The sequence below is a fragment of the Phoenix dactylifera genome, chromosome 12 (assembly GCF_009389715.1).
Source record: "Phoenix dactylifera cultivar Barhee BC4 chromosome 12, palm_55x_up_171113_PBpolish2nd_filt_p, whole genome shotgun sequence".
In the NCBI taxonomy this organism is placed as follows: Eukaryota; Viridiplantae; Streptophyta; class Magnoliopsida; order Arecales; family Arecaceae; genus Phoenix; species Phoenix dactylifera.
In genome coordinates, this window is record NC_052403.1 from 8,957,542 (window position 1) to 8,982,766 (window position 25,225).

Sequence of the window (25,225 nt, forward strand, 5' to 3'; positions counted from 1 at the left end):
TCACCGGGACCGGCTATCGTCGTCGGCGTGGCTGCGATCACGGCTGGCGACGATATAGGCCGGTGATACAAGGGTGGGAGTCGGGCGACCCCGACTGCCCTAGATTTGGAGGGATTGAGATGTTTGGAGACCTGGTGATGGACCCCATAGTAGATGTGAATTATGGTTCAGAATATTTTAATATTAAATAATTTAGTTTGTGATTTATAATTAATGTTGTAGGGGAAGAGTCAGCGGTGCCAGGAGATTTTGATCAGGGGACTCAGCACTCCAGCGCGTAGGTTGTGATTCAGATCCGTGGTAACGTCAGTCTACAATTCCTGTAAGAATCCCTACATCTGAGCACCTCTATTTATGCATTTGTTGGTTTTATCGTTGGATATATTTTTATAATTATGTTGTTATTTGTTTTATGAGCTGATATGACACATATGAGATGTGCATTTTGTTATGAAAATATTGAAATAATTAAATTGGGAAGAATTGACATATTTTTGAGAATTTAAGAAAATATGTGATGTGATTGGAATTTGATTAAACATGTAAAACTAGACATGTAGAATGGGTTGGACTAACCTTGTCATGAGATAGCCTCTACAAGCTTATTCGTAGGATAGCTGCCACGAGCTGATGCATGGGATAGCCTCCACGGGCTTACGCGTGGGATAGCCTCTACGAGCTTATGCGTAGGATAGCCTCCACGGGCTTACACGTGGGATAGCTGCCACGAGCTTATGCGTGGGATTTGTGCAGTCTTGGACTGGGACATGAACTTGGTTAGTCCAAAGCTAGAAGTGAAAAACTTTGAAACTTGGGAATCAGAGTAATACGGAAATGGATCACATAATGTGAAAAAGAATTTATGTATATGAAATGGTTATATATATTTGTTGCTTGTTGAGTTTTTGAATGATGAAATAGCATTTATTTGATGCTTGATTTATTTTATTATTATTACTGTGTGTGGCTGTTGGGATTCTTACTGGGCTGGAAAAGCTCATATTACTCTTACTTTCTTTTTCAGAGGCACTGGATTTGTAGAGTCCATCGGGTGGGACGAGAAATGAGATCAGCATGGAGTTTGACTGCTAGATAGATAGAAATTAATTTATCTTTTGCTTATGGACATTTGAATTTATGTAATCATTCAGTACATTTTGGTTGGTTGGTTTAATTACATTAATCATGGAATTATTGGAATTAATTGTTTATCTTAGGCCTTGCATGATCTTTAGGGCACTGCTCTAGGGCTCATGCGGCCGGTCGCGTACCGGACCCGGATGATGGGTTTGGGGCGTGACACATATCTTGATCCGACTTGACCTATATATTTACAGCTCTAGATAGAAGTCATTTTATACAAAAATTGTACCATTTTAGGGAGTAGGAAGTAAGAGAAAGCGCCACCATGCGCGCCTCATGCAAATGATTCAGACCTGTAGTTAGGTACACGAGCAATGGTCCCAAGTCCAAGAAAACAGCAGGGGCTTTATTTCTTTTGAGGAGCAGCTGAAACAACGTTAACTCACCCCACCTAACTCCATCCACCTCCCATGATTACTCCTACCACAACGTCAAAATAATTAATGCTATTTTCTTGTTACCATTGTAGTTCTTTCCATCCACATTAGCTTATGATGGGATTTTGGTTTAATTGTGACGGGAAACCAACTTGTTGGTGTTGGGTTAATGACCCATGGAGTGCCAACCAACTAAAAATAGTTCACATTTTTTTTCTAGCATAAAGTGTTACATAAGGTGTCATTTTTTTTTTTAATTTCAAGCATCTGTCCTTTTGTATCACAGCTATATATCGATGTCTCTAGCAGGAAACATGATACAAATTTTGGTTTAAAAAATAGGAAAATAACTATGGCACTCCTTGTATTGTTTTAGATGTCAAGGTGCAAAGTGATACATTATTCTGAGTTACTAAAGCACAACAAAGATGGAGAATTGATCCCAACAAATTATTTGTTTGTTTGTTTATTTATTTTTTGGCAAGGGAGAACGATTTAAATTTGAAAACCACGTTATGAAACGTTCAGAAACAACGTTCTTCTCTCAACGGTCAAGTTTGAAACAGTGTTCAAGGCTGATCTAAGGAGGGCTTAAGCAGGGGGACTTCATGTTATGGCTAAACCAATCAATGGACTGACTTTGGATAGCGATGGCCACCTAATTGCACCAAATTATATTAGTGAGCAAAGAAGTCATGTCCATATCTCATCTCCTATGAAGGGGAAAACAAGCATTTCGTGTTACAGCCAACTTTCTAGGAAGAGCAAAGGTTGAATTAAATCACCTCCTCTTTCAACTTTTCAAACATCAGCTAGCTCATATCTGTCTCTTAAAGAATAGACCACAATAGCACCAAGGATGATTTCGGAAGCAAAGCTCATAATATCTCAACCAAAATTAATCACAAAACCGCATGTTTCAAGTTTTGGGACATCAAATTAATTCGCTTCTTAGTTGCATGGGAGACGTGATTCATCGAATTTAGGGTCAAATTAGTTACAAATCGTTTTGTGCTTTTGCACATATCAAACTTGTTCAAAAGTCGAAACAAGAGACTTCAAATTTTTGATTTTTGTTTAAATCACATTTGTATTAGTTTAATTCCTTGCACCTATGACTGTCTTGGATCAGTTTTCGCCTATTTACACTAATCCATTTTTTAACCTTCTAGTCCAAGCCTAAGTAATTTACAACAAAGCATGGAGACCATAATCGCTTTTTTTTTTTTGGTAAGCAGTGACACTTTTGTTGAAAAAAAAAAGAAACCTAGAAAGCTTTGGACTTTGTTATTTGCCACAACATTTTGGTTCTCCCAATTCATCAGTCAGCACACCACCATACCTGACAGAGAGAATAAAGATTAGGAAAGACCTTTGAAGGAAGAAAAGAGAGACAGAGGAGGCAAAAAAGAAAAACAAAAAAGGAATACCCCAGAACAAAGCAACTTTTGTGCCCTCACTAAAGCTGGATAACACGTTCCACGTGTCAAAGCCCACCCATGTCCTCTCTGATCAAGCCACTCCCCATCCAAGGCCCTAAATTCTCACAACAAAACATCTTACCATTAACAAACAGAAGCCCAAGGGGCAAACAAAATTCATATGGGGCGGGCAATATAGAATTATATTATGGGGCGGGATTTTTGTTTTACTATGTTTTCTCTAGTGCCCATTTAAAAAAAAAATCCAAAAGTCAAATAAGAATAAGTCTGCTGCTAATGAAGTCCGTTAATCTCATAACTTAAAAAAAATAAATGCATGATAATTAATTACTTAGCATGTAATATTAGTATGTATTGATACAAAGCATGATTTGAAAATTGTGTATCAAATAAGCTTGCAGTATGTATCAGAAATTCGACTACTAGCTATATAATATGTATTAGTAAATATGATATTATGAAAACCATGTATTAATTTACTTGGAAGTATGTATTAGGTTGTTATATGACTAATTTGCTAGGTATGTATCATTTTGACCATATACTATGCATTGATGAACATCATGTTCTAGAAATTATATATCAATTTAACTAGATGTGTATTGATTTGCTGAATAACTAATTTACTTGATGTATATTATTTGGCCAGGTAGTACATATGTACTATAATTTTTTTGGGTTTCCTCCTGTGCTTTAAAAGAAACATGGCAAAATAGGAAGCTCAATCTATGTTTTTTTTAATGAGCAGCTCTTTGCAGCCGTGTGATCTTCCAAACAAAAGGCACATGAAAAGGTCCACTCTCTTTTTTTCTTTCCCTTGGTGATCCTTTATTCCTCCATTGGGACCCTTCTATTCACATGCACTCTACATTATTATAATCCATGTAGTTAGCATATCACTATCTCGTACACATATAAACCTCCTACCCCCCACCCCATCTCTTTCTTTTATTACTGTCATTCTCTCTTCTCTCATGTCCATTTCCTTCAGCAGAACCACAACAAGAAGGCAAAGGGATGGATGAAGGGAGAGGGCTAGTTGTGTGTCGAGGACCTGCCAAGCTCCTCTCGAGAATGATGGTGAAAAGAAAAGGTGGTGGGTTGCTGCAGCACCATCTCAGGGTTATTGGCCTAATGGGCCTTGTGGGCCTTTTCGCGGTGGCCGGCGTCGACGGCGGCTATCCGTTGGTGGGCGGCGCCGCCAAGCTTGGCCTCTCAAGCAACCCGTTTCGCCACCGCGAGCATGCAGTTCGTCGAATGGAGAGCCTCAAGGCCTCCCTCACCGCCGTGCCGTCCCCTTCGCCGAGTCCCCCGGTAACTCCTCTCTCTCCCTCTCTCTCGATTCCTCTTCTCTTCTTTCTCTTCTTCTCTTCTTCTCTTCCTTAGTCCTCTTGGACTTCTTTGGTTGTGTTTGGTCCGCGGTCTCCGCGGCGTGGTGTCATGAAAGACTTCTGCTGGGGTCATCAATGTTGGTCTCATCATAGACCATTTTGTCGCCGGGAAACACGGTTCCCATGAACTATTTATTCGAAGTTTCTTTGGTTCGGGACTGGAACAGTATAACCCAAGCCATCTCTTTTTCTCATTTCCGCCTCCCAAGATCGTTTCTTTAATTGCATCTCCTTAGTTTAAATAACTAAAATTAAAATATCATTTAAATAACTAATATTTCTATTAGTTTTATGAATCCATTTGTTTTAAAGTTTCTTTGTGAATTGTGAATGATGATGGTAACGAACGGTGCAGATTTCATCGAGATCGCGAGTGTACCATGTGACAGACTACGGTGCCGACCCGACCGGGAAGACTGATTCCAGTGAAGCCATCGGTAAAGCCATCTCTGATGCCTTCCGAGACCCGTCTGATCGTGTTTTGATGGCCGGCGTCGCCGATCTTGGCGGCGCTGAAATCCATTTAGGTGGGGGCTCATACTTGATTAGTTCTCCTGTAACATTGCCGGCCACTGGAGGTGGCAATCTTAAGGTAACATTCCTAATTCATGTCCTTAGTTTTCTTCTTCAAAAAATTGTGCACTTTTTGATGCTTTATTTTCCTTGAAACTACGCAAGACTCGATGTTAATTCGACTTTAATTGGAGCAGATCCACAGCGGATCATTACGAGCGTCCGATGACTTTCCAACCGACCGTTATCTAATTGAGCTATGGGCTTCACGCTCATCAGGCTCAGACTCCACCAATGGAGACTCCAATGGCTACAAATATGAGTACATCACCCTTAGTGGCCTGATGCTGGACTCCAATTTCCGTGGCGGGGGCACCGCCATCGAGAACTCCCTCCGAACGACGATCGATGATTGCTACATCGTCCATTTCATGTCCGATGGCATCCTGGTCCAATCAGGGCATGAAACCTACATTAGAAATTCATTTATCGGCCAGCACATCACCGCCGGAAATGACCCCGGTGAAAAGGATTTCTCCGGCACTGGGATCAATTTGATGGGCAACGACAATGCCGTCACCGACGTCGTCATTTTCTCGGCCGCAATAGGAATTCTAGTCTCCGGCCAGGCCAACACCCTGACAGGGGTCCATTGTTACAATAAGGCAACAGGATGGGGAGGAACTGGCATTTATTTGAAATCGCCCGGGCTAACTCAAACTCGAATCATTAACTGTTATTTAGACTATACCAGTATCGTCTCAGAGGACCCGGTCCAGCTCCATGTATCGGGTTCATTCTTCTTAGGCGATGCCAACGTGGTGCTCAAATCAGTGAAAGGTGTGATCAATGGCGTTGATATCGTGGACAATATATTTTCTGGTGGTGGTAATGGTGTCGATATCGTCCAATTGGATGAATCGAATGGAAAATTTGGAGACGTTGATCAGGTAATTGTGCAGCATAATGTTGTTAAGGGTATGACGTTACGATCGACGGTGGCGAAGGCCTCAATGGATGGGAATGCGAAGGTGTGGACCGTCGATTTCTCACCAGTGCTGTTGCTCCCGGACCGGATCCAGCATGTACAGTACACGCTGCTTGCAGACTCAATGTTTCCAAACCATGCGCTGCGGAACACGTCAGGGAATCAGGTGGTGATCGAGACTGAGGTGGCAGTGGCGGCGAGTGTCCACGTGGCAGTGGATCAGTGTGTAACAAGTATTGGGTGAATTCTAGTTTTAAGCGGCATCAGGGATAGAACACAGCCATTCTGATTAAATTGTTTCTGTTATTTTCTTTGTTCCCACAATTCAAATTGAAAATAACAGTAAAAATCCTTACTGAAGGAAAATAAGTGATGTATTTCTTTGTATACATTGATTCTTCCTTCATTTTATTTTGGGATTTGATATAACAGTTGATGAGGTTCTTTCCATGCTCATTCCCCTGCGTTGTTTCATGGACAATGGCAATGCACTACAACCACTGCAATGGCTAAGATTGTGTACTGTTACTGTTTGAATATACTAAAACTAATTTGCATGTTAATCTTAAATGCATACATCTATTATACAGATTTAAAATATAAGTCATCTATACTTAACCTATTCATACCATCTTCTGAACTTATTTTGATGAGCCATTAAATGTCATTATATTATCTGATAACAATCGATACATTAGAGCAATATTTTAGTCCTGAAAATTATATTAAAAATAAAACAAGCTCCAAAACCATTATAAATAACTTCATGGTTTGACCCCTAAATGTGATTTGAGAGATTCTAGAAACTTTACCATGGTACCAGCCTCTGTTTCACTGTCCGGCTGATCCTATCAAACAAACCACTCAAACAGGCTCAGTTGATCCACATGAGAAGTAGGTATTGTTCAAGAGTTGGTGCCTTGGTGACTTCAGAGGTGACCACGGCAAAGCTATTCTTTTGGGTTAGAGCCTGAACCTCACAAAGGATATGGATGTTCTGAGTAAAAGAAAGAGAGGGAAAGAAAATGGCATAATCAACTATAACACTGCTAAATTTGGAGCAGGTATGAGGCTGCAAGAGCGTGTCGATCGATCTCCGTCCTTCTGATCCCATTCACAGATCTAATAGTAAGAAACTTGAACAGATGAATTTTATTTCTTTTCCCCTTTCCTCTTTCCTTGATGACAAGAAGTTACCCAAGCGTGCAAGAAATGTGCAGTGGAACATTGGAAAATATATATTTGTAGTATCTTGGCTACCAATCAATTTGAAACATATACCTTTCAAATTAGCTTCTCTTTGTTTTATTTGTAGTAACACAATGATAGTTGTACACTACAATGACCTCTGGTCCACAATCAACTGCAGTGATGGTGTTTCCAATCACCGTTCCTCGCTCCATGACAAGCCTCACTCTGAAGAACCTAAGAGAAGAAAGAATGAAACTTCCTTTAGCCTCCATCACATTTATCAGGTGTTTAGCTTTACAAATGGGCAGACCATCTCTGCTAGAAAGAGACAACAAAGAGTCATAACTTGAGCAATCATCTTTCAAAGTTGTAACCAGGAATAACAGCTAAATTTGAAGCTACCAAGCAAGTGGAAAATGCAATGCAATTTCCCATGGTAGGAGAGCTAAGTCCATCAGGAGTCAAAGTTTCAAAGAGAAAATTTATTAGGTACAATGTTGTTGGTAGACAAATATGGACTAAAGAGGTCCTCAGCGTGGAAATTTCTGTCAAATACATGGAAATCATCCAAACATCTGATTAATTAAAAGAGAATAAAAGTAAAAGGGCTCATGATTGGTCCAAGCTTAGAAGGATCAATCCAATTTGGATGCTGTCACAATTTAGGTTCACCTTCCTCTGGTGTTAACTTACAGTATCCTGACATCTCTAAGGTAAAAATAAATATAAAAATAAATAGTTATCTAGTATTGCCCATCAAAAACTAAGCTAAACAACACTCTAAACAATCTCATTATGATAAATTGTCATCTTATGCTATCAGATGGTTGTTTTAGTTGACTGAGATTTGATTCAGCAAACTGAGAATGACAGCGGGAACAGCAAGTCTTGAGCAGAACTAGAATGCCTCCATGCAGTATACAAAGTCCAAGGTTTTGAAATCAGTTGCAGCCAGTGGAGAGGTGTTTGTCAACAATTCCCATTTTATTGGGTGGTGCGGTTGGACAAATGAAAGGTTAGGCTGGTAGAGTTGTTGAGCCTCTCTTCCAACAGAGCTAAGCGGAAAACCACATAGAAGACAACTACTGGAGATCTACCACAGAGATATCTCCATAGTAGTTCACAGAACATGGTCAAAAGAGGCCTATGCAACCAAATGTCTTTTTCTCCTCTCCTCATAGTTGGAAAATTAACATCATCAAGAGATACATGTAAAAAATGGACAAGGCACATAGGAGCTAGTTTAACTATAGAAATTGAGGTCACCTTATAACAAGTTATTCTCTGATCTTTTAAATCAACATAACAGGTTGATTACCACCATCCATCACATCCATCATTAAAGATAATACTTATCGACTTCACCATGTATGTAGAACTAGATAAATACAGCTCAAAACTGGGTACTTAAAAGATTTATAAGCCAACATCATTGGAAACTACATGCAACAAATGGATGGAGTGCATTCAAAATAATCTCTAGAAATTGAGGTCGCCTATAAAAACTCTTTATTCGGTCTAAAGCACAAGAACTCCTCTCAACTTTTGAATCAATACAACTTGTCGATCACTATCCATCACATCCATCATTAAAAATCATACCTGTCCATCACACTGAGTGTGGAACTAGATAAATACAGCTTCAAGTGGGTGATTAGTGATTTATAAGCCAACAAGCGCTGACTGAACACATTTTGGAGGGTCCCTGTGTAATTAAATGTTTCCAAGATTTAGTATTTATCGTTGGAACTTACATGTTATTTATTAATATTAACTACTCAAATAGTTAATACAAGTGCTTCACTCTGAAGAATCACCCTCCAATAAAAAGAAGAGGGTTAAGTAATCTTCAAGAAGAAACCAAGTTCCTAATGTTAAAAGAAACTTGCTCTGCTTTCTGCAAGACCTTTTTACATCATTGCCTTTTCGCATTCCAACTAACATATATCTACTATACGAGAGTAGAATTGATATCATTGGAAAGCAAGCACATGTGTATGGATAAACAATAGATTGCGTAGAATCATTCATTTTAAATTTTCTTCAGCATTATAAGTAGATAATTTTGGTGTCCCCCCCATAACTCGTTGATAGAATCTATTAGTATGAAACATTTTCAGATTGCCTTCTACTTGTCTCGTGTCAGAACTTGATGTCTAATCATCCATAGTACTGGGTAAGTTTTATTTCTATGATGATTAATATTATCAGAATGCTCATTTTAACAACACCCAACAGAAGATATAATGTCATATTAACATGTAAGTTTGTTCATTACAGAACCAAGTCAAAGTAGGTTTGAGTGACTACAGCACTTTCCATTGGGTTCGTAAACCATCAACACTGAAACAATAGGAAAGAAGCTTTTGTACCAGATGGCAATAACCAATTACAACATATCATAAATCAAACTAAAGCACCGCTCAGTTTTTAAAATTAAATCATCATAGTCATCAGATCACCCCAATGGCACCCCTCCCACTACTCCAAACCATCATGCTCAAGGATGGCATTTAATCATTTTCCATGTACAGCATCAAAACTGACCATAAAAAACTTAAGGATGCAAAAGTTGCAACAAATTGTAGCTAACTCTTTTAAAATAAAGTACTAGCCTCATTATACCATTCCACATCATGTGAAACCATGGTGTCATGGATTTCCAATAGACGCCATATGTTCTTAGGTCCTGGTGGGACCGGACCAAACTTTCACACCCTTTCTGAAATCAGATAGTGGCTATTGTATTTCAGTTGAGGCTACCTGCACTTACATGCTAACCATCTCTACAAGGATTTTGCCTCCTGACAATCAGAGACTACTAGATCCCTGCATTTTAATCATTAATATTATTCAACTAGCATTGCGGCAACTCTCAGATTTGAAATTACTATTCATAATTTTCAGCCAATCAAACAATCTTTTCCAACAATCAAATGAAAAATGTCACACGTGTGTAAATTCCCAATCAATCATCATCATCATCATCATTATCATTATTATTATTATTATTATTTAACTGGATTCTCAAACAAATGAATATGTTAGAAAATTTGCCAACCATGTGAATCCTCCACCAAGTGGAATAAAAATATTCTTAACCAGAGAATGAATATGTTAGATGATTTAGGACTGCGTAGATCCGAAGTCACACATAGAGCAATTCATAACAGATGTGGCATCCTAATTGCAAATCACATATAAACAGTTAAGGATATCTACTACTTAAGGCTACTTAAGCATGCATCAATAAATGATCACGAAGGTAATGTCAATGTACTATAAATTAAAGGATCTATAGATACATGATTCATGAAAAGCTTCATCAATAAATGAAAGACTATTACTGGGAATGTGATGTAAAAGAAAATTTTTATGCATCACTTGTTTTCAAGAAGTTCCTCAGTATATTTAAACAAAAGAGACCCTTTAATAAAGATGGGAAAACTTACACCCAAGCGAATTGTTGATGAGTCTAAGATCCTTTATACTTCTATCACCAAGATTAATATCTCAGATCAAATCAGGATCCTATGTCGACTCATTTCTGAAACTTGTCTTGCCAATTTGGAAGGTCTGCTAATCAAGATAGCTGGTACTCATCCATTTATAATGCAAGGGCAAATGGCCTGGTTGATGCCTTTAACTTCAGCACAAGACATACAGTGGCAACAAAAAAGTGGCCAGAACTGCACCTAAGATTGTATAAAACATTTAAGTCTTACTGAACCACATATCAGACCCCAACTCAATCTATGCCTTATATTCTTTAGCGTTTGAGGTCAAGGAAGTGTTTTCATTGGAGATAGGAATTTCTCTAGGCATCACAGTGCAATATGGGCAAACAACAGATAAGATGCTCAATTATGCTTCGATGAGCTTGATGTCTTTGATAAGGCTGCAAATGGGTCAGGTTGACCCGTGACCAGACCCGACCCGACCCGCTTAGACCCGATCCGGCCCATTTTAAAGGATCCATGGGGCCGGCTCGGGCTCTAAAATTGGACCCATTCTATTTCTGGGTCGGATCTGGGTTTACTGAATTCCGACCCGACCTGACTTATTGTTTTTTGAGTCAATTTTGGATCGTTTACTCTACGACTTGATTTGACCCAAATCTGAATATACCGTTAGGGCCCGTAGGCTGGTAGGGGGTGTCTTAATCTCAGATTTGTCATGCGTGAGATCATGACTCCATCTCTGCAACTCCGAATCCGTGACCGTGAGACCGTGAATTCGTCCCAGTCCCAACCTGACTTCAGCCACATCCCTTGATTCCTTCCAATTTTCCATTTCCCAATTGCTCTCTCCTAGTCTCCTTAGTCTCCTAGTTTTGGTAACTTTGGACACCTAGAGATAACATTGAAACCATTCGGGAGAAAATGACATAAAAGCAACAGAAACATGGTTTCTATAATATTCTGGTTCGAAATATATTTCATTCATTTTGGGTCCTTTGAGAACATCTAATTAAGAGAGAACACAATCGGTAGGCTTAAAATTCTTGAGGTTTAAAATAGCTTCTTTGAATTCCAGCGCTTCCTTGAGTTCTCTTAGTCAACTGCAACTACATTTTTTCATATAAATATAATTATGGTACTGTAGGTTGCATTATCTTTTCGTATCTTTTGTGTGAGAAGCTAGTAGACATTTGCAGGTTGCAAATCCAGTTGTATCTAATATCTGGGTGCTGGTTGCATTCACAAATTTTGAAGAGATACAAGTCTACAACCCTTGGAAGAGTTTGCCACACCTCCTTCAAGCCCCCAAAACAAGAGTCTTGTAGTGCAACCATCAAGCTCCCGGATTCAGTGGATTAGGGCACATACTGTTAGTCCTACTCCACAACATTAGGACGTAGTAGCCATGTGGCAGATATCCAAGATCCTTTTGTGATACCACCTAATTACACTTAGACGACACCAAATGCAAAGAAAAAGAAGATGCAGGAAGGCAAGAGCATATCCAAGAAGAGAAGAGGCCAGAACCAATGATTAGGGGATAAAAGTGTGAACTTTGTGAAACATGTGCACTGATGGATGCTTCTACCCATGATCAGTTGTCGAAGCTTTCCAAGGCTGTTTCAGTAAAAGATGACTCATGATGCCCAATTCAGGTTGCAAGCCTGGGTTGAACTTGATATGAAGTGAATTTCAAAAACCTTCAGAACTGGTGATGCAAATTGTCAGGAACCACTTGTAACCAAATTCAATGTGTTTAAAATTTGTTGGAACATTCTTTATCTCTTGTTAACCCTGCTTTCAATTTTTTGAATCTTTTGATGTTCACCATCTGTCTTGAATTTGATAGAATTCTTCAGAGAATTATTTGGCGCAGAACTGCCATAGATCTTATGCATGGGTTTTAAGAATATGAACTTTTGGTCATGGTCATTCAATCACTGTTATTTGATTAGCTTAGTCATGGAAAGTACATATAGTTGCGTAGATCTTGTGGCATATGGTAATGTCCCAAATTTGAACACTGAGTTTTAGCTTCAGTGTTTATTTTCATTTTTGTCCTAGTTCTTCAAGTTTCTAGTCTCTTGATGGCTGGTTAAGAATGCCTTGGCCCTTTTCGGTGACTAGTTGCTTTGTTTCCATACCAAAAATAGGGACAAGACAAATTTTTGGCTGACCTCCTGACCAGCATTTTCTTGTGGCTGGATTCGAACCAGATTTAATTTTTTTGGAGTAGGACCGGATTATACATGGACCCGACCCGAATAACCTGTTGGGTCAAATATTGTAGCCGTAGAACCAATGCGACCCGATTTTTTATTGGGTTGGATATATGTCCAATGTTAGGATCTGAACAAGGAACCGGGTTGGGTCGAGGTCACTCATGACCCGGTCCGACCCGACCCATTTGCACCCCTAGCCCTTGATGAAGACAACTTAATGGTTCATCAAAATCAAGAGTTGTGTCAAGCCCAAATGGCAAAAGCTTACAAAAAGTTGACCTGAATCTGAAACTTTGAATAAGGTACGATTGTTTATCTTGAGAGGACTTGTTACTGCTAATTGCTATGCATACGGTACCAATTGTTTGAAGGCCAAAGGAAGTAGCCTATTCCACCTATGCATGGAGAATTCCTAAAGAAATACTATGCATAGAACCCTATGACTCCCAAAAAGGTGGAGGACAAGAAACCTATTTAGTTGATGGGAGTAATACATGAGCAACTCATGAACTTGGTGAAAGTCATAGAAGGTAAAAAGGTTCAAATCTTTACCATGCTTTATCCCCAAAAGAAAAAAATAGGGACCTTGTTGTAGGAAATATCTAAAAGAGACCAATAGGTGAAATTAAAAGGTTTAGATATGGCGAAAAACCAAGTTTGGACCCCAAACCAAGTAAATTAAATCCATCAATATTGATTTGCTTATGAAGGAACATTTTGTACACTATACTGGAGTACTTGATCAAGTACAACAAGCCCATGTGTCTCTCAAGATTAAAAAAAAATAAAAAGAAAGGATCTAATCCAATGGTATTGGTGATATGCTGTAAAGTGCTATAAAGGCATGAATGTTAACCATCTACAGCAATATCTCAAATTTACCATAATCAAGGTGGATGATGTTAGGTCTTGAACACCGTAACTCTAAAAGTTTTGAAAAAATTTGGTTGCAATTGTATTGTCCATTGACAATGATTACCCGAAACTCCAACAATTAGTAGCATGATTCTGTACTGGATTATTACATCATCGGTCCAGTCTTGAGTCCATCCACGTTGATGCATCCATGTATTCTACACTTCCCATTCCATCCTGGCTGACTTCAGAATTTTATAATCCAAGGATTCTGAGTTTCTAACCCTTTCTTCTTCCACTCCGTTCTTGTGATTTCATAATTTTATAACCCAAGGATTCTAAAATTTCCTTTCTTTTTGAATGTACTATGATCCGAAAAGTATAAATTCCTCATTTCCAGTGCCATAATATCGTGTGGTACAGCAGAGAGCAAGAAACTCAGGCCTGTTTAAGTAAATATCACCATCATGAAATTGAAGTCTAGAATAATGAATTGTATGTTTGGCAAAAAGCAAAATATCCCTCTTGGTACGCCAGCATCAAAATCATGAGGATCTACCAGAGGCTCCGCTAACCTGTCTTTCATGATCATTGAGAAACTATCAGCAGTATTCTCCACCATCTTTGTGAGGATCAACCAAGATAAGGGGCTCAATGGAATCCCAATGATAAAAATATTGCTACAGATCCATAGGCTGCTGGAAAAAGGATGATGATAAAAAGAGAGAAAAAAGGTTTTCAGTGCTTGTATTGCTGCCATGTGTAGGGATAACCACAGAATGACATCCCTGTGTCTCATTTGTCGCCTACTAACTGTTTCCTGGCCATAAGCCTTGCAGTTCTTGTGGTGTCAACAACTCTGCATGCCACCATGTTGAGCAAAGTTGACAGCATGGCAGCCCCCAGGCCTTGTTCATATCTGTTTGCTATGTCCCAATCATGAGCCTGGTCATTAATGTCAAGTTCATGCCTGCTTGCAGCCATGCCGAGAGTAGAGTAAGCATAATGGCTCAGCATCTAATTCACCACTACCATACTGTCTTCTGTAAGCTTCACCATTCATCACCACTGTCATTAACTCTCCTTGTTGTTTGACCAGACCATGATTGCTATATAGCTTCACTCGCCGTGGTATCATAATGTGTTGCTCTTCCATCATGTATAATTTAATCAAACTGTACCACTGCTGCATTGCTTTGGTTCAATCCTCGTGCCACTACTATAACTTCTTTGTCCAAATGTAACCATGCTAAACCACTCCCTTTCTTTATAGTTGATTAACTTATGAGCCACAAGCCACACCTTCATGCTCCAATTCTTTGCTCTACTATCAGTAATGAATGAGAGAGAAGAAAGTACCATGGGCCTTATTACTCTGTTTTAAATCCAAAGGCAAAAACATATGGTTACCAGCACTACACCTGATAGCCATGGCTTACCATATGGTGTTTGCTGCCGTCATAAATTGTGCCCAGCTTGTCATATCATCTCACTGTTTACCTCTCACAGTATTGCACAATACTAGATGTTTTGTCATTTATTGAAACTTTACCATCATTATGTGCCATCTTTCCCTTCTGTCCTATAATTGATATCAAGAATTTTAACCATTGTCTGTGTCCTATAACTACATAACTGAGGGTTGTTTTGTTTTTTTTGTCTTTCTAGCCTATCAACATATCTTACCTGTTGCTCTTAGAATTTGGCCTTCTTTCAACTAAATTTGATGAGTCATATAAATAAAGCACTTGGCCTTCTTCCTGTGGTTCTAGCTGCTTTTTATTAAGTTCTAACACTTAGAATACCTTCATCTTGTGGTGTTAGCCTGCCTTTAAGTCTTAATATCTACTCCATCCTTTATTTTCTTTTTGTAAGATGAAAATAGAAGTAGACTTTGAGGAGGAGAAACAATAAAATTTGCACTTCACCTTAACTGGAACATTAAAGAGACTGAAGGAGAAGTCTTCTAGTTGGTCTTAAGGAAGGTGGGTAGATATAAGAAAATTTAATATTCCACCTCAGTTTGATTTAGCAGCGATCCATGATCACATTTAGAAGTGCCCAATTTATCAAAAAACAATTTTTTAAATAAAGCATGATTAATGCCTTATCACTCACATAGGCATTCCTTAAGGTGAGATATCAACCTTCTTGACCCACCATTCACTTCCACATTCATAGATTCAAATTTATGGGTGACTAGCAAATCTAATATACTAAGAAACCTCTAGAAACCATTCAAACACATGCTAGGGCATCCTTGATCTGAACTAATGTCTGACCAAAACAATCCTTATACCATGTAAATTCTGCATTCTGCATAACAGTCAGCATATTAGTTATAACTTTTTACCTAGAACTCAGAATCGAGTTCCATAAAAAGCATTGGACTCTTGACTTTATGCCCTTTCCAATAAGTACTACATTGCATATGTTTGGGTTCATAAAAAAAATTGAAACATTTGGAAAGTTTGATGTTGGTGTTAAAATGGACTGTTTTGGTTAGGGCATGCAACACGGTGTCCAAAAGGGAAATAAACACATGATTGTCAATGCATAATCGCCTACACAAGCATTCCTTAAGGAGAGATATCAACCTTCTTGATCCCACTCATTCACTTCCACATTCATCGATTCAAATTTATGGGTGATTATCAAATCTAATACACTATATGATCCTTGTAACGACATAGGACGTGATTTTAGAAAGATAATACTCTTAAAACAATTTAGACCATTTGTATACTTGAAATGTACATTAGCCATCTAAGAAAACTACACAAATAGAATAAAGCCCTCCAAGTATGGATATTTTAGGGCCCAATAAGTAAAAGAAAGACTAAAATGGAAATCTTATGCTACCAACCACTTCAAAAATCATCTTATTGTGCTACAACCTGCAAACCCCCCTACCCACCCTCCACCTACTTCTCTATACTCTCCAAATCACAAGCACATGCACAAGGGAACACACTGTAAATATGGTTGTGTGGATAATGATTACAGACCCATAAAACTTATGCACCAATGAGGTAAAAGAATGATCTTCTAAATAATCAAATATTACACCTTAAGGCTCCTAATATAATAAATATTAATTATTAATAGAAAGAAATAAGCATAAATAAATGATAAAGTTTAATATAGAAAGAGCCTGATATATGTCCAATGAGCACCAGTTGGACTAGAATAATTTAATTTTTATTTCAATAAAGCTGATTGAAATGAATAAAACTGATTTCTGTTTTTAGGCCACATTTGAGACAGAAAAAGCACTATTTCATGCAAAGCATAATGCACTTCAGTTTATAACACCAATGTTATTTAAGATAAATTCAATGGCAACATTGGAGTCATGATGAAGTTAAGGGCCTAGATCATGAGCTAAATGATTTTAAGCATAGATCAATTGCAAGGAGCTTCGAGGAGATATTAGCGCATCAATTTGACAGTCCAAAATTTTTCATGTAATAAACCTGTATCTCTCTCGTCTTTAAATGAGTTGCTGCAAGTCAGGCCTGAGCTGCACCCTTCTAGCAGCTTGAGTTACTGCACTAAATGAGTTGTAGCCCGCTAAACAGCTGGGCTGAGTTATAGCTGTAGCAGTCTTGCACACAGGTCCAGCTATAGCCTAGCAAGCAGCCCCTAACCAAGAGAACACTTCATGGAACAAAGGAACATTTTCCCTCCCCCATCTCCTGCCCCTAAATCACTTTATTTGCTCTCATCAGAAAAAGAGTTGGAAACTTTCAAAATCAGTATATACTAAAGGTTAAATAAAACCACTTTTAAAAAGTACATTATCCTTCTTATTATAAGAATGGACAAGCTTTACATGTTAAATATCAATTGGAAATATTCGTAAAAGGGTCCTAGTCATACTTTTAATCTCCTAGATTACCATAGGTAAAGCATTTAATAAAGATCAACTAAATTGAATGAAAGCTCTAACAATTTCAACAAAAATTTTCATCAGATAATACACCAAGGGAAAATAGTCCCCGCTTATTCCAACATAAAATAATTGTTGAACCCTTCCAAGATCACCTTAACACATATCCAGAGACTCCTAGCAAAAATCAGTAACAAATGGTAAGAAACCACAAGAGAATACTAAATACTCATCCAATTACTCCATCAAATTCAACACTCATCCCCTCTATTACGACCCAGAAGATCAACATCGTTACATGCCTTCAGTTTGCTTTAATACCCCTAAACACAATCTCAACCTCCTAGACAAGATTTTCATAATTACCTTGTAGGACCTTATATCATGGGCCTACTCCTCAAGAATTAGGGTTTAATTAACACATACAAGCTTCATTATGATAGACTATGCAAGAATATATCTCGCATCATCCATCAAGATATGTGAAAGGCTTAACAAAGGAGAAAACTTTTGTGGCTAAAAGGTTCTCTTCTCTAAATCCTTAAATTTCTGTCGGTGCTTCTCTAGTCTTGTCTCCCCTCCAGATCAACTGCTTCAAACACTAAATATGCATTTCCATGTCATCTTCTTTTGTGCTTGAACATAGTGCAATAGAAGTTCAAAAGCCCTTAGCATTTCTACTATTGTTTTCTTATTGAATAATTCTAAGAAAAATTACAGCTTCAATATTAGTGAAAAAAAGAAAACGGAAAATGACATCTCAATAAAGATGATAAATAGAAAATTCCCACAATAATTATTTCATAGATTTATTGTACCTGAAAAGTGAGAATTGGTAATACCTAATGAAGTTAAAATGGGTATTCAATTGTCACCTCTTGCCAGAAAGGCTTTCTTGTGAGGACAAGGGCTTGGTTCACCTCTCACAAGATATGGAAGAAAACTAGTCATTCCTTCCGATAGGGTATCATGACTGTCTCTGATGAAGTGAAGGAGAATTTGATTTGCTAAAGAAGTGTAATGTCAAATGGAGCATTGCTGTCAGGAAACATCACCATGTAGATACATATTCACTAGGTGAATTTTTGATCTACTTAATCCCATACTAAGCCATTGGATCATCTGCTTCCACATTGAGAGTCAAAGTTTAGAACAGATCAGTATAATGTTTTACAAGGAAGAAAATTCTAAAAAAAATGAATATCAACTCTATTGAAATAACTATTAACCATCTAAGACAACTAAGCAAATAAATAGGAAGACAAAGTATATTATCCCATTTGAGTCATAGATGTTGTAAGGTTAGATATTGATTGCAAAAATTTAGGCCAATATATGTGTGTTGAATGGTTGAAGAGAACAAGACAACATCATCCAATATGCAAAGGCTCCAAATACAAATATATTTTAGAAGTTAAAAAACCAGAAAACAGAAGCAGATATCCAAATTTAACATAGTAAGAGTCCATTAGTTGATACATGAAGGGTACACATTGCATTAAATTCCTCAATCAAGCACAATCTAAACCCTCATGCACTTGATTTGTTACTCAATGCCCCTGATTAAATATCAAGCAAAATGTACTTGTATTCGATCTTTGCTCCTATGTTGACCATGATATTGACAGTTCTGTCTCAGGTTTTATCTTTCAGGCTCAGTTAATGTTTACACTAGCTGTATGCTAAATGCTTTAATTTGTTTCAAGCGATGCTAAATGTAGCCAAAATTGCCTGAAACTGGTTGAAAGTTATATGTTCATGTTGGTCACAGTTTGCTGAAATGTCATGAGCTTCACATTCTGTATAGATTTGAAACCATTCAAGCTACCAAATCTGACAAAATTGGAACTTCTTGAAAGATTTACAATTCTACCTAGTTCAGTTCTATATGCAATCAATTAGGTTGAAAGATAACAACATAGAACCAATCCTACATATATGGCCTCAAAAATGGTCTGCTAAATGATTACTTCTGATGTAGCAAAAAAAACCCAATCACCAGTAATCTAGTCTTAAGAATATTCCCATAAGAATGATGCAATATGGAGACAATTTAGACTCCTTTAACAACTATCATGTTTGCAGAATATGAAGCTTTGTTCAAAATCAACTATTCGTGTGTGTGTGTGTCTATATATATGTGTGTGTGGGGGGGGGGGGGGGGGGGGGGATTGATAACCTACTCTCTGTTATGGTAAGTTATCAATTTACCCAATTTTCATTGGACAAAAAATACCCTTACTTTTTATGACTCTTGAGAATAGTTTGTCTTTTTACAATCCCGCATTAACTCACCCTCTCAACCCCCCAATTAATACTCTCTCTCATATATATGTGTGTGTGTGTGTGTGTGTGTGTGTGTGTGTGTGTGTGTGTGTAAGGAGAGAGAGAGAGTATTAACTGGGGGGTTGAGAGGGTGAGTTAATGCGGGATTGTAAAAAAACATAAAATACCTTTAAGAGTCATAAAAAGTAAGAATATTTTTTGTTCAATAAAAAATGGGTAGATTGATAACCTACCATAATAGAGAGTAGGTTATCAATCCCCTATATATAGAGAGTAGGTTATCAATCCCCTATATATAGGGGATTGATAACCTACTCTCTCTCTCTCTCTCTCTCTATATATATATATATATATCTTCCTTGAGGTAAATCATAGTGGTCACTACTTTTCCCACCTTCAACATAGACTTCTTAACAAGTTGGAACAAGAGAAGAATTAAAGACTAACTTTCTTCGAAACTTTCATTTTCCAATGTCCTTTAAAATATGAAAGAAGCAGGATGACTATTTCAAGGAAAGCTGAGAAGCTTGCTGCTTCTGAAAAATTTACTAGCTCTAGACAAATGGATTTATGGCTTACAATTTCTAATGGTAACTGAGGCAAGAAGTCCTTATAAAGAACAAACAGAAGCAAACTCATCTAGTGCCATTAATCTTTGAATGAGATAAAAAAAGAACAGTTTCTTCATCCCAAACTAAATAAATTTGAATGTTTCTCATAATAAACCACTAAAATGTTGTAAAAGCAATCGAGATTTCTATATTAGCCATAAATTGAGCTAATAATCATCAGATCACTGCATAAAGTTACAAACAAGATAAAAAGGGAAGGTGAATGATACAAGGAACTATACTTTCCATGTAAACATGTAAGCTTGCATTACCGTCCTATTAAATCAGACAAGGAAGTTCACAACTCAGACCTCTTATATCACATAGATTTCCCAATATAATACATTTTGATATCATGAGAACTCACCCTCGATATATACATCACCAGCTTTCTTCCAATGCCCAAGCTATGAACAAGTGACAAAACCCTCGATACCAATCCCAAACAAACCTTGCTCCTCTTGCTCCAGAGTTCCTCTCACCGCCTGATAAAGCTTCGCCCACGAGCATGACCCCAAAACACCAGAACGCTCCACCGCCTCCCCCCAAAACGTCAAATTGGGACTCAGAGGGCATGTGGTAGCCACCAAATCCATCACGGTCACCGTCCCGACCGCCGCCCGGGGAAAATTGAACGCCAAGTTGTCAACTTTATGCTCATATATCTTCCCATTCCGATCCAGTCGATACCTCGACGTCCCCTGGAATCTTCCCCTTGCCTCCCACGGCACCCGGGGGACCCCCTGCAGCTCCCAACGGATCAAGATCATGTACTCCGATGGCTGCCAAACCCGGAAAATCTCAAGCCCAATCTCCCGAAACAAAATCCGGCCATGCAATCGGAGCGCCCAGAAGATCAATTTATAGTTCTCGATCCCATGAAAGGTATTGAGCGGATCGACGAAGGTGATATCATCCCTGAAAAATCAAGAAAAATCCCGAAAAATCAGGAAAACGGGTAAAGATCCGAACTTTAGGCCTAGTGGTGGGGTGAAGGCTAGGGTTTATACCGGTAGATGTCGTAGTTGAGGTCTTTGGAGAAGAGGGAGGGGAGGTCGTCGCGGAGGGTGCGGACGACGAGGCCGAGGTTGAGATAGGAGTCGCCCTTATTGCTGTTCTTCTCGCTTTTCTTCTTGGTTTCGTGCAACGCGGCGGGGGGCTTGCCGTGCAGCGCCGGGGGCTTCTCGCGCGTAGCATCGTGGACGGGCGGGGGCTCGAGATTAGTTAGTGATGAAGAAGAGAGGAAGGGCCTCGTTGGGGAATTTTGGGAAGGGCAATGGTGAGGAAGGAGGGGAGAGGACGAGATTTTGGGAAGAAACAAGGCCATTTTCTTCTCTCTCCTTTTCCTCTCTCTTTCTTTTTTTTCTTCCCTCAGGCTTCCACGGCTGTGAGAAAGCGAGACTCTTTTTCCTTTTTCTTTCTTTTTTTCCTTTTCCCATCGGGCTTCCATGGCTGAGAGGCAGAGAGAGGGATTCGTGGTTTCGAACGTTGCAACGAGTAGCGTTAGGCCTGTTAACGAGCCGAGCCGAGCCCGGAAGATTTGGGCTCGGCTCGTTTCACAAAATCTCGGGCTCGGTACCGAGCTCTGTATTGGGCTCGGGCTCGAGCTCGTTTGGCACATCAAAGGCTCGGGCTTGAGCTCGTAAAGCCCGTTTCAATTACAAGCTCGAGCCCGAGCCCGAGCCCGAGCCCGGGGATGGGGATGGGGTCCTGGGGATCGGGATTGGGCGAGCGGGAGAGAGGGTGGAGGGGTGGACGAGGTGGAGGAGGGAGAGACGGGGGCAAGCGGCGGCGAGGGCAAGGAGGGAGGCGTCGTCGACGAACTCGAAGTAGTGGGGCTACGGGGGTTGAAGACGCCGGGGGCGAGGAGGTGGCAGAGGTTGGGGCAGGCAACAGCGATGGCAGCGAGCTCGGAGGCGCGGAAGCCCTCGGCGAAGGAGGTAGAGGCGGGCGAGGGAGGCGGCGGCGGCGGGGTGGGCCTAGAGGACGGAGGAGGTCGAGGCGGGCGAGGGAGGCGGTCGGTCCAGGGGGCGGAGGCGGGGCGGCGGAGAGGGTCCTGGGCCTGGGGGATCTGGAGGAGGTCGTCGAGGGAGGCGTGGAGGAGGTCGATCCGGGCGAGGCGGGGCGGCGGAGAGGGTCCTGGGGGATCTGAGCTTGGGGGCGCGGAAGCCCTCGGCGCGACGGCGACGACGTCGAGGGAGGCGTGGAGGAGGTCGATCCGGGCGAGGCGGGGCGGCGGAGAGGGTCCTGGGAAATCCGAGCTCGGAGGTGCGGAATCCCTCGGCGACGACGTCGAGGGAGGCGTGGAGGAGGTCGTCGGGGCCCTCGGGGGAGGCGGGTTGAGAGCAATTTTCAGAGGAGAGAGGTGGCCGGGTGGGGTGGGGGGATCTCGGGGGAGGGTCAAAAATGGTTTGAGTCACGAGCATGGGGGGGGGGGGGTGTCACGAGCCCGTTTGGGCTCGTGAGCTGCTCGGGCTCGGGCTCGGGCTCGAGCTCGAGTTTAAACGGGCTTTATTTTGGGCTCGGGCTCGGGCTCGTTTGACTAACGAGCCGAGCTCGAGCCGAGCCCGAGCCGGGCCCGAGCAGCTCGGCTCGTTAACAGGCCTAAGTAGCGTAGTGGTATCGGAAGGCATACCGCGGACAAGGCTGCGTGGTCGGGTTGACCCGTGACTCCACCGATCTAACCCATTTAGATTTGATTTGATCTGTTTTCAAGGATCCCTAAAACCAGAAACGGATCCGTTCTAACCCATTTAGATTCGATTTGATCCATTTTAAAGGATCTGTAGAGCCACGTCGGATTCTAAAATTGGACCGTTCTATTTTGAGGGCTTTCTTGAATACTGACCCAACCCAATCCGACCCGATCCATTTGAAATTTAGACAAATTTAGGTTTCAACTTTACAACACGATCCGAACCGAATAAACTATTTGGGCATATGCAGGGCGCATCACATGTTTTACAAAAGCATCACATGTTTGCTGCACTGGTTTGGTATTCTGTTTGATGCATTTTTAATGCAGATCAGGTATCACTATCCTGCTGCTTTCTAGTTTATGGAATTTTCGAATTTAAACTGTTGTTTTGCTCTTAGTAAAGAGAAGGCCAACCAATCCAGTAGGTGAAAGGACTAGGAAAACTCATGTAGTTCTGTTTCAGTAGTTTTATGGCCACTTTTAGACCTTAATTACACCGTCAACAGTTATTTAGATCTATGTTTTTTGTTTTAGAAAAGGTTTTAGATCCATACTGAAGACACCATATGCATTTGGTTTTGAATTATGTACCCGTTCAATTTACTTTACTGTCCATAAATTTTTCGGCTTCGAGTTGTATTAGACTATTAGGTATTATAGACTATCAACTTTTGTGGAAAGGATCAATTACCATTTACCAGCATTTGGATATGAATGATATCGGTAAGAGTGTAGTTTCTATGAATCAGGTCCAAATGTTGCTTATGAAGCATCTATTTAAAAATTGAGTCATTACCTAAGGAAGTTAATAAAAGTTCTTGAGAGCTGTGCAGCTTTGATGAGCACCGGCAGGAGCAGGCCCAAAATCATTTGAAATTTTAGGAGTGTACCTTGAGAAGCGTCGTGTGGGGTCATGTCTCAATAAGTTATGAACAAGATAGAAGAGCTACCAACATTTAAGACAAGCATGTCATTTACTTATATGATTTAATTTGAGAAAGTGAATATCCGTTAAATAAGAAATCACAACTTCAGCAAAAAGAAAGATGGTTGGGGCTGGACTCGAATCGGACCCGTCCCGAACCCATCTTGAACCTGAAATTTTTAGGTTCGGACCAAGTTATACAAGGATCCGACCTGACCCAAATGACCCATTGGGTTAAGATTTGTAGTTGGAGATTCAACCCTACTCAATTTTCTATTGGATTCTATTGGGTTGTGTGTGGATCTAACATTAGAACCCAAACAAAGAATCGGGTTGGATTCGGATCACTCATGACCAGTCTGACCCAACCCATTTGCATCCCTAATTACATATTAGATGGGATTTTGCGGGTTAGTCCTTAAAAGACAAATAATTATGGGACTTAACTCTCACTTAAAATCTTGTATTTTCTTATGTTTTAAATCTCATGCTATTTTTAAATTTTCCGAAGGTCCTTCGATCTCTTTGGAAAAAAAACAGGGCTGGCTAAATCAATGTTGTGCCTGTGAGAACCGGTAGGTTGGATTGTGTTAAGAGTGGACCATAGGAGGATGTTTTGGAGGCTAATTTTTCCTAGTAGGTGTAGCTAGGGTTGCTTGGATTAGGCTAGTATGGGCAAAATCTCGACAAAACATGGTTCAAAATTTTGATCTAGCATGAACCTATTAGTCCAATATTAGACCCAAATCAGTTTAGGCTTGGAACCGGTACAACTTGGTTTCCGGATCAATCCAAGTGGGTTTTGGGCTAGTGGGTCTAGTCGCTTGATTAGATCGGATCTAAGACGAAATATGAAATTGGATTGGATCGGTTCTCGGTAGCTCATCCAAGTTTCAGGAAAGCGACTCAGGCTCTGTTTGGAAGAGCTGTTGGCAATAGAGCTTTTAAAAGTAGAGCTTTCTGAAGTAGAGCTTTTATAAAAAGTTGTTTGTTATTTGGTAACTATATTTCTAAAATGCTGTGGCACTTTAACATGTATTTGGTAAAGAAACTGAGAAAGTACTTTTGTACGACAAAATTACCATAAAGCACATTGCATAGTATTATACAACAGAGCATAATAAAATATAACATATATTAATACATAAATGTATGATATAGTAAAATATTATTGTAATGTAATATAATATTATTATAATATAGTAATATAACATTGTATACTATAGCATA

General features: G+C 39.8%; 2 protein-coding genes across 14 annotated transcripts; one reads left to right on the forward strand and one right to left on the reverse strand.

Moving 5' to 3' along the window:
* Positions 1-3,862: 3,862 nt before the first annotated feature.
* Positions 3,863-6,304, forward strand: LOC103722031 (polygalacturonase QRT3-like). Its single transcript, XM_039132571.1, has 3 exons — positions 3,863-4,276; positions 4,709-4,945; positions 5,064-6,304. The coding sequence occupies exons 1-3, from the start codon at positions 3,980-3,982 to the stop codon at positions 6,096-6,098; spliced, it is 1,569 nt and encodes a 522-aa protein (XP_038988499.1). The 5' UTR covers positions 3,863-3,979; the 3' UTR covers positions 6,099-6,304.
* Positions 6,305-6,980: 676 nt separating this feature from the next.
* On the reverse strand, positions 6,981-21,877 carry LOC103722030. Of its 13 annotated transcripts, XR_003388518.2 has the most exons (5): positions 21,383-21,877; positions 20,740-21,290; positions 18,318-18,597; positions 8,648-8,750; positions 7,070-7,279 (listed from the first exon to the last, which is right to left on the reverse strand). XR_003388518.2 is itself a non-coding variant. In XM_008812448.3 (3 exons), the coding sequence occupies exons 1-2, from the start codon at positions 21,820-21,822 to the stop codon at positions 20,780-20,782; spliced, it is 951 nt and encodes a 316-aa protein (XP_008810670.2). In that variant the 5' UTR covers positions 21,823-21,877; the 3' UTR covers positions 7,070-7,279; positions 20,740-20,779. The 13 variants fall into 13 exon arrangements, 3 of the variants coding, with proteins under 3 accessions (XP_008810670.2, XP_026666188.2, XP_008810669.2); XR_606400.3 differs by lacking the exon at positions 8,648-8,750 and having other exon boundaries at positions 6,981-7,360; XR_606403.3 differs by lacking the exon at positions 8,648-8,750 and having other exon boundaries at positions 18,351-18,597.
* Positions 21,878-25,225: the final 3,348 nt, after the last annotated feature.

Bases quoted from the DNA above. Each gene is read 5' to 3' on its own strand.
- LOC103722030 (XM_008812448.3), bottom strand. From the start codon at position 21,822: ATGGAAGCCCGATGGGAAAAGGAAAAAAAGAAAGAAAAAGGAAAAAGA. The intron at 21,291-21,382 runs GTATAAACCCTA...TTGATTTTTCAG, and splicing joins CTCAACTACGACATCTACCG to GGATGATATCACCTTCGTCG.
- LOC103722031 (XM_039132571.1), top strand. From the start codon at position 3,980: ATGGATGAAGGGAGAGGGCTAGTTGTGTGTCGAGGACCTGCCAAGCTC. The intron at 4,277-4,708 runs GTAACTCCTCTC...CGAACGGTGCAG, and splicing joins CCCCTTCGCCGAGTCCCCCG to ATTTCATCGAGATCGCGAGT. The intron at 4,946-5,063 runs GTAACATTCCTA...TAATTGGAGCAG, and splicing joins CTGGAGGTGGCAATCTTAAG to ATCCACAGCGGATCATTACG.